The sequence below is a fragment of the Parambassis ranga genome, chromosome 12, assembly GCF_900634625.1.
Source record: "Parambassis ranga chromosome 12, fParRan2.1, whole genome shotgun sequence".
NCBI classification, from domain to species: domain Eukaryota; kingdom Metazoa; phylum Chordata; class Actinopteri; family Ambassidae; genus Parambassis; species Parambassis ranga.
Genome location: NC_041032.1, coordinates 8,680,501 through 8,690,403, shown reverse-complemented (window position 1 = coordinate 8,690,403; position 9,903 = coordinate 8,680,501). Strand labels below are relative to the sequence as shown.

Here is a 9,903-nt window from a genome sequence, read left to right as displayed (position 1 = left end):
TAAAAAAAAATATGATCAGTATTTTCAGCTCTTCACAAATGCGGAACTGTTTCTTTTCTCTGGCCTTCAATATGCTAATCTTAGTCAAGTTTCTTTTTCAGTTCTTTAAGAGAATATGCTGTAGTTCTTCAAAATCATTCTCAGCTTCACATGCTTTCTTTGCCTTGTTCTTCTCTCTCAAAATACAGCATGGTGTTTACAGTGTGCCCATTAATTTCACAGAACACTATTTAGATTTCTAATCTCAGTTTGCATCTGGGCAACAGAAATAGACAGGATGGAGGGATGCTTTAATTTTTCTAGAAACTCCACCATATAAGCAAAAACTTAGAGAAAATTTCTCATTTTTAAACACCTGTTATCTTGAAAGAAAAGTTTGCTTAAGAGGAGTCTGGGCCAAACTACCCATGGAGAAGTGTAGAAGTTCCCTGACAGCAATGATTTCTTCAAATGTGTGTGCTACAAAAGGGTGTGTTCACTTTATTTTCATTTGTTGTGTTATATAAAAGTTATTTAAGATAAATTATTTGAATTTAACAGGTAATTTAACGGGTAACAGAAATGTTTCTCTACATCTATACCTGGTCCTCGCTCAAATAAGGCAGATTAAAGGCAAGCTGTAATTCTTACTAGCACATCAGGCATTGTTTTGACCTTGTGAGTCTGTCTGTCTGCTGTGTGTGTGGGTGTGTGTGACATGACTGCAAAATGGAGCACAGGAAATACCTCGGATTAGAGTATTTTTGCAGATGCCTGTCTCTCTGTCTGTGGACTGATTATGTCTTTATGATATCAATGCAGTAGTATAAAATATAGCAAGGAAACTTAATGTGTGTGTAGCAGAAATGAAAAGCAGAGCTTGAAAAGTCTGATCTGCATGTGTGTGTGTCCAGTGAGTACTGTGTATAAAGGACAGGGGTCCTTCGGCCCTTTTGTTTTTAGCACGTCTTGTATTTCTGTTGTATTTCCTGCCAGTGTAGTGTAGCTTTCAAATCTGTACGTGTCTGTATGAATCTGTAGCAAAAAAGTGTTTGTGGAGACATGCATTGTGAAGAGGAACTACCTCATGTATGTCCATGTGAACGTTGTCTCTGCAGTCTATTGCTGTAAAAACTAAATAATACCTCAGCTTAAGGCGTTAGCCAATTCATGTTGAACTTTCCAATATACCAAGTGTTGTAACTGCAGACAGGCTCTTTTAGCAGGTCTACCATAGAATTCTAAAGTATACTCAGTATAGTATAGCATATCATTTATCTTATATTGCTAAACTTTGCACCAAGTCTGTCAATGTATGGCTGTACAAGATCGATCTGAATGATAAACAATTGTCACACATGTTTACATGTGACAATATAGTCTTACTATTGTGTGAGTCATGAGCAGGCGACATTATTTCCTATTTGAAACACTACAATCAGGACTTATCAGGAATTTCTATTAGTATGACACAGTTATTCAAAGGGGAGGGAGAGAGATAATGTGCATGTGCCCCATGCTTACGTGTAACGTGTGCCCGTTGATTTATCTTTATGGGCTGTAGTTTACAGTAGGTTCTTCCAGTAAAACTAAACGTGCCTGCAGTGTGCGTGCGTGTGTCAGATTTGTGCTTTAACTTTGTCTTGCTGCTTTATTGTCAGTTAGTTGACTGCTTTTATGACATAAATTAAACTTCCTACAGAGGATATCCCAGTAAAGTAAAGCTAGACCCTGGAGGAACCTATGAGACACTAAACAGAAGGCTTTCTTTCACAATGTCTTTGAAAGAGCAGGTGTTACAGTAGACTTGGCTTATTACATTTAACTTTCCACCCGTGCTTTTCTTTGTATTTGCGCAGCTTGTGAAATCACTGTGGCACTGGCCACCACAGACTCAGAGAACATCCTCAGAATCATCCTATTGATGGTAAAGGACCTCAGCTGCCTCAGAAAATAGAGGCGACTCTGGCCCTTCTTGTAAACAGTGTCCACGTTCTTTCCCCAGTCCAGCTTGTGGTCCAAGTACACCCCAAAATACTTGTACTCCTATGGAGCCTTTGACCTCCTCAGATCCACCACCAGTTTTTTTTGTCTTTGTCACATTAATTTCAGCACTAGGTGGTTAATCTCGCTCCAAGTGACAAAGTTATCCACCACAGACCTGTACTCCCTCTCATCACCACCGGTGACGCATCCAACCACTGCAGAGTCATCAGAGAATTCCTGGAGGTGACAGGTCTCTGTGCAGTATGGAGTCTGTGGTGTAGAGAGTGAAGAGGATGGGAGAGAGTACAGTCCCCCGTGGAGCCCCGGTGAGGATCAATCTGTCTGACATAAAGCAGTGTAGGTGTGCATACTGCGGTCTGCCTGTCAGATAAACATTTCAATGAAGAAATGTTATCAGTAATGATCCATTTTCCTCTGTAACAATTTCTGTCTGTAGCACAACTGTATGGACTTTGTCTCCTGCAGCTGTTTCCTTATTGTGTTCATAGAAAAGGTGCAGTTTTTACAATATCATACTGTTATTGTTATCAGAAGTGACTCATGCATTGTTCAAAACAAGTCTTCTTGCTGGACCATGAAGGGGACTTGCCCAAATCACAAACAGAACTTTAAGGCTTTGTTGAGTGTCACTAAATATAATGTTTGAAATTAATTACTTAGAAACTTTTTAATTCTGCATGTTGCCTTCTGTTAGCAGCATTAATGCAGCTCACCGACTGACCCTGTGATAACATGTGATTTCTTGCAAAACCCTGAGGTTTAACAAAGGATGTTTCAGGTATTGCTCTAAATTTCTGCTTTTTATTGACTTCCTTTAAAAGAGGTGTGTGGACACGACGAGTGCAACTCTGCTCTGAATGTTGCAAAAACAGTAACGTGTTTTTATGAGGGTTATTTACACCCTCACTTAAAGCCTTTGTTAAAACGCAGGCTTTGAATAATATTGTTGCCAAGGAGGTTGTCTGTGCATCTGAACCTGGTAAAACACCAGCACAATGGTCAAAACTGTTTGCAGGTATTCAATCATTTACTATACTGATGTAATTGCCACTCAAGCGTGTTATTCACGTCACCAACGGCAATCATTTATTGTTATCCAAGCTTTGTGGACGTTTCTTCCGTTCCTTGTTTGCTATCAGTTTGTCACCATTTTCCTTGACACATAAAAGCTGTTGTGCAGTAAGGCAGTAAAAGCAGGTCACCACCCAAAAACACACATTTCACGGTTTAAACTGCGTTTCTTTTTCCTCGTTGCAGATAACAGTCTGATAAATGCAACCCGTTATTAATTCACCTGTTTCCCTGTGGCTAACAGCTCATGCAGTGCAGCTTTCATTATTTGGGTTGACATGACTTTGGACATGTTTAAGTCTCCTTTTTTAACATTATCTAAGTATAAACAGTGTATACTTAGTGTAGCTTCCTCTTTTCAAAAACTTTCTCATGTTAAATATGTTCAGTGTTGTAACTGTAGGCCATTAGCCTAGTCAACATCTCTGATCTAGATGAGCTAAGATGGACACAAGAAATCTTCTTTCTAAAAACTAAACTAGTGAAGCAACAATAACAACTCTTCATTGTGTAGAATTATCAAAATGAGTTATATGACATGAAATGACAAGGAAATCAAAGCAGAACAAGTAACAATAAATGCTACTTTACAAACACCACTGAACTACCAGAAGATGGTTGTCAAAGGGGAAGTGAGGCTAAAAGAAAAGAGGAAGATATTGCGTTTTAGAGATTTTGGGTTATTTTATGTAATTGGAAGTACCATCAGAAGAGTTAGGTTTTCAAGAGCCTGTAGAATAGACCAGGCAAAGTGTGCCTGTTACCAGGCAGTAACAGTCTAAAAGGAGGCTTTGGCTAAGGTGGCATAGCGGCATGCTGCTACATCCTCGAGCAAGACCCTAAGTTGCTCCCAGTGGTTGCACTTTGAGTATCTTTGAGTATGTTAAAAAACACTAAATCTAAATACTTAACAAATAATTTATTTTATAATTATATAATTAATTTTTAAATAATTTAACAAATGAGAGCATTTAAGTAAGCGGCAGCAGACCCAACAAGGGTTTCTTGTTGGACGATTAAATTTTAGGAGCAATGAGCATCAAACATTATCTGCTTGTTTTGTGTCCAGGTTGGACACCAGGTAAAGTTACAAGGTAAATACAAAAACTTCTGCCATGGAGATTACATCTATTTATGCATGTTTGTATGAAAATAAATGTATTATATTTTATTAATATATTTTTATTTTGACCTAATTTTTAATTTCACCTCATTTTTATTTTTTTATTGTTTCTATTGTTGCATTTTTCACTGTGTATTACTAACATTAGAGAAGTGCTGTTGTTTATTAATTGCCACGATGACCACAACTGACAGGACAATCTGTAATAAAACACACAACGAACAACAGAATTTCCTTCATCATGAAGAGGAGGAAGAAGGAAGTCTTCTTTACTGACATCAGGTTCACCCTGTCAATCCCAGGGGCGAGGCCTCCAGTCCCTGTACTGAATATAAAGAGGCTGACAGTGTTAGACACAGCATCACAAAGTCCAGAAAAAGAGCTTCTGAACCTTCACAGATATCTTTCCAAAAACAGGTAAGAAGATTGTTTTTAGGTTTTAATGTTAAGACAGAACATTTTTTTGTGCATTCACTATTGTTGTTAAATTCCATGCTAACTTATTTTTTCCAACTTGTTTCAGGGATGCTTTTCTCTGTCTTTATTATGCTGGGCATCTGCCTTGTGCCCACTCACTCCAAACCAACTGGTAGGAACCTGTCATGCTGTGCTCATGCTTCTTATTATTTTCTGTGTTACATCCTTGGATTGTCAAATGTTTGTAATTTCATTACAGGTGATCATCTTGGCAGTCCTTTCCTGCAACACTGTTTTGAGGAGGCAAAGAAAATTGTGGATGATGCTTACAAGTACTCCAGAGAAGAGTGAGTTCATCTCCCAAAAATCTTTTACATTAATCCTGCATACATTTTCTTGACACAGCTCCACAGTATACCACCTTATCATCTGTGTGATTTTTCTGTCCTGCAGGAGTCTGAGACGGGTCCGAAGGGACGTGGTGAGTCCTCACGATGTTCTTCGTCTCCTGAAGCAGCCCCGCAGTGACACTCGCTCGGCTGTGAGATCTGCAGACTACATGGCTCAAACTCTCCGTCTGGTGCATGACAGAGTTCATCGTGTGCACAAACGCTCCCTCAATGCAACAGGTCAGACACACACGTGTTCAACTTTTCCTGGTTTGGACCAAGGGTCTTGTTTACTTTTTTGCTTACTTGCTTGAAAGCTATAATTAGACAGATACACTGAAATAAAACCTGAAACCTGTGTTTCACATTTTTCAGATTTGCTCACTGCAGAAGACCTGAATAAACTTGCCGAAATCACTGGATGTGCAGCTCGAACCAGACTTCCACAGTGCCGCAACACACCAAACATTAACAAGTATCGCACAGCCACCAGCGTCTGCAACAACCTGTAAGAGAAAACTTTACTTTACATCTCAGTTTGCATTGCTGCAGTCCCTGTGAGAATGAGCAGCGTTCACATTAAAGTGAATGCTTGTGAAATATACTTATGCGTCTTGAGCCACAACACTGCAGATGTGTTCAGTTTTTCTAGGATGTCTCAAACACTGTTTCAAAACATGTACATCCTCTCTCTGCATTTAGAAATAACCCCCGCCTTGGAGCAGCTAACACCCCCTTTAACCGCTGGCTGCCTGCTGAATATGATGATGGCATCTCTCAACCAAAGGGATGGAACAGAAGTCGAACATTCAACAACTTCTTGCTCCCTCTGGTATGACCTCAATTTCCCAGACACTCATCTTGATCCAAAAATCAGTTTAACTGAATAGTATGCTCTTCTTCTCAGGTGCGACAGGTGTCCAACAACATCCTAAGCACAACAGATGCTGGTGTAGTCAATGACAGAGAGTTCAGCCACATGGTGACTTTATTTGGCCAGTGGAATGACCACGATCTCACCTTCACACCCTTCTCGCCCAGCATCCGCTCCTTCAGCAACGGAGTGAACTGTGACGAAAGTTGTGAGCACACTGAGCCCTGCACCCCCATCCAGGTTTGTGTCACACATAAACAGATTTAGGTTTTCGCTCCTTTTGGCTCTCTGACACTCATCTTTTCTAACAGATTCCTCCAGGTGACCGCCGCCTACCCTCCCGCCCAGACAGCTGCATCCCTGCATTCAGATCCGCCCCTGCTTGTGGAACAGGATACTCGGCCTATAATTTCGGAGGAGACCCCAACAAGCGGGAACAGATTAACGCGCTGACGGCCTTCCTGGATCTTGGACAGGTGTATGGCTCTGAGGAGAAGCTCGCCCTGAATCTTCGCAACCTCAGTAGTGATAGCGGCCTTCTGCGAGTTAATACCCAGTTCAGAGACAACGGCCGAGAGCTTCTGCCTTTCCACCCTCTCCAGGTGCAAATGTGTGCTACTCGCAGGAGAGTTACCAACAACACCAATGCCAGGGAGGTGCCTTGTTTCATTGCAGGTTAGTCACTTAGGAAGTTTTTATTAAAAAAAGTTACTCATCAATACTAGTCTCTGAGGTGTAGTAAATCACCACTTTTGCCACTTAATCTTTGCTTCATTTTTGTCTGTAAGGTGATGTCCGTGTGGATGAGAACATCGCTCTGACATCCATTCACACACTGTTTGTGCGTGAGCACAACCGAGTGATCCGTAGGCTGAAGACGCTTAACCCACAGTGGGACAGTGAGACACTCTACCAAGAGGCCCGCAAGATCCTGGGTGCCTACACACAGGTAAGTACACCTCAGACTCCCTCATCATTCTCCAAAGTAGGTATCAAACCTCTTAACATTCCCTGTGTCTATTTGCAGTTGTTTGTGTTCAGAGACTACCTGCCACACATTGTGGGTACTGAAGCAATGCGCAGACAGCTCGGCCGTTACCCAGGTTACAACCCCAATGTAGACCCCAGCATCGCCAATGTCTTTGCCACGGCTGCTTACCGATTTGCCCACTTGGCAATCCAACCTGTTTTGTTCCGTCTGGATGCAAACTACAGGGAGCATCCTCAGTTTCCCAGTGTGCCACTGTTCAAGGCCTTCTTCACCCCCTGGAGAGTCATCTTTGAGGGTTAGTTGCACAAGAAATGCTGTAGTAGCCTACATGTAATGTGTGTCACTAACTTTTCTTTTCTTTCTCCAGGAGGAATTGACCCTCTGCTGCGAGGTTTGATCGGCCGTCCTGCCAAGCTCAACACTCAGGATCACATGATGGTGGATGCTCTGAGGGAGAGGTTGTTTGAGTTTGTGCAGCATCTGGCCTTGGACCTTGGCTCACTCAACATGCAAAGGGGACGTGACCACGGTTTGCCTGGTTCGTCCCTCCCACCTTTTTTCATATTAATGGGTCATGGCCTTGGAAATTGTCCTCATTTTTCTTTTTTTCCTTCTTAGGCTACAATGCCTGGCGCAAATTTTGTGGTCTGTCTCAGCCCAGGAACCAGGCAGAACTGGCCCAAGTTCTGAACAACAGCGACCTGGCTCGAAAGATGCTGCAGCTCTATGGTACCCCCGCCAACATTGACATCTGGATGGGAGGTGTGGCAGAGCCGTTTGTTCAGGGTGGCCGTGTGGGACCTCTGTTCGCCTGCCTGATTGCAACCCAGTTCCAGAGGATCCGCCAGGGTGACAGGTCAGTAACCTGCCTACCTGAAAAATAAATGCATCACAGATACAGTCTTTGACACTGATCTTTTGACCTTCTGTTGAAAATTGGCAGGCTGTGGTATGAGAAGCCAGGTGTCTTCACCTCAAGGCAGAGGGCCGCTCTGGCCTCGGTCACGCTATCCAGCATCATCTGTGACAACACCGGCATCACGTCTGTCCCAAGGGATGCCTTCAGCGCCATCTCAAACAATAACCGTCTCACGCAGTGTTCAAGCATCCCAAGCCTCAACCTGTCAGCCTGGAGGGAGCAACCCTGCAGCTCAGGTAACAAAACACTGAAACAAACTTTTGGATGATGTTTTCTCACCAAACCAACAGATTTAAGATCTTTGAATTAAACTTGGAGCCTTATTTATTGATGGTGTTTGGTCTTGCAGGCTCTGGTGCCAGCTGTGATGGAACACAGGTCTGTTTAAAGCACATGTTCATTCCTAACATCTGTGGTGTTCCTAACAAGCATATTTAGAAAAATGTCTTTTAATTATATGGTTTATTTCAGTGTTTACATCTTTTTGATACACAGGGTGTCAATGACCTCCCAGAGGATGTGAATCCAGACGACTCGGACATCAGGCATATGCCATTTGTCGAGAACAATGAGGTAATCTACTCACTTATCTTATAGCGTCTGTGCAATGCAGATAATTGTGAGCCCACTATATTTAATACAGCAATTCTTGTAGATCCACTAGAACACTGGAGCCCCAGAGGCCCTCCTAGACCACGAGCATCAACACAATTTCCGTCATCTACAAGAAGCTTAATCATCACAACTCACAGACATGCGTGTTCACATTCTGTCGGTGTATCAGTTCATCTTTCTCTGCCCGTCATTTATTTAGTGGAGGAAGTCTGTGGCACAACATCAAGCTGGTGCTGCACAGTTAAGATCTATGATAGGTCTCCCATGTCAACAGGAGATGCAGTGCTCCGGCTGGAGCCTGCAGACAGAGTTTCGTTGGGTTCTATTTGTTGTGTGACTAAAAAGACTGATGGGCTGCTTTCATCTGCACGGATAAGTCTTTCTGCTTTAGTGTTCTCTTCTCTATTCAATAATCAGGTCATTTACACAAGATTTTTTTTCTGTTGGGCTCATGGACTAGACGGGAGAAGATAGTACAATTTGTTATGTGCACATGGTTTATATTACTGAAAGATAAACAAACTTCAGATGGCAAATAACTAAGAATAGGAAATGTGAAACTCTGTTACAGTGTGCAATTTATTGGACCAAATATTTGTCATTTTTGAAGGTGGTAATACTATGAATGTTTTATGTCTACCCGAAGCCTGAAATGTGTGTGTTGTACTTTGCAAGGCTTGTTTTACTGTAAATTTCCTTCAAATAAAGAGACTCAACTGCAACAAAAACTGTCCAAGGCTGCTTATTACTAGATATGTGTTTAAATCAAGACCAAAAAGCTCAGTTCATTTCTTGTCTGTTGTTGCTGTTATTATTAATGATCATTGATATCAACAGCAGGAAAAAATGTGTCCTGCAGATGGCGCCATTGTTGCTTTTTAAACAGCATCAGATGATGGGTGAAGTGAATTATTAAAGTCTAATTCATTTCTAAAGATGCTTTACACAGCAGATTGCCCCTCACAGGACAGTGAATCACCAGGCAGGGTAATATTAAACCAAAATGTTTTCTGTCAGTGAACAGTTTCTTGACTTATGCAACTTTCTCCGTGCAAATCTTCTCCCATTATGAAAGAGACTGTTAGTGAAAAGAGCTGCATTGTAAAGAATAATTCCTTTATTTGTTTACCATTATCATTTGTTGTTGTTTCATTTTTTAAGGTGGATGATGAACAGAGCTAACCTGGGGTCAGCTTTCTCTGTGTTCTCCAGGCCACCTGGGCTGCATGTGTTCACACCGCAGCAGTAAAAATTAACTGAACTTGGCTTTCTTTCTTTCTTTCTTTTCAGCTTTCTGTGGCATATGTCAGAATGTCTGCTTCTGGTACTATAAAGCTCAGTCTTAGTTTAAGTCAGCTTGTACCACCTTTTGGTTGGCCAGCCGTGCACATTCAGACACAGAAATTCTCACTTTTTTTCTTTTAATGATGGTTCCCTTGCCATGCAGTTGTAAACAATAATCAGCTAAATGTCAGCTACTTACAGATTCATAGTGTCTTTAAGCTCTGTTTTGATTGT

At 41.7% G+C, this 9,903-nt stretch overlaps 1 protein-coding gene across 1 annotated transcript; it reads left to right on the top strand.

Moving 5' to 3' along the window:
- Positions 1-4,488: 4,488 nt before the first annotated feature.
- mpx (myeloid-specific peroxidase) lies at positions 4,489-9,100 on the top strand. Its single transcript, XM_028417217.1, has 16 exons — positions 4,489-4,597; positions 4,704-4,769; positions 4,857-4,944; positions 5,051-5,226; positions 5,362-5,494; positions 5,689-5,818; positions 5,894-6,100; positions 6,172-6,535; positions 6,649-6,809; positions 6,888-7,146; positions 7,219-7,389; positions 7,470-7,707; positions 7,795-8,006; positions 8,120-8,148; positions 8,266-8,343; positions 8,426-9,100. Exons 2-16 carry the CDS (start codon positions 4,706-4,708, stop codon positions 8,432-8,434), a joined length of 2,319 nt encoding a protein of 772 aa, XP_028273018.1. The 5' UTR covers positions 4,489-4,597; positions 4,704-4,705; the 3' UTR covers positions 8,435-9,100.
- The last annotated feature ends 803 nt before the right edge of the window (positions 9,101-9,903 follow it).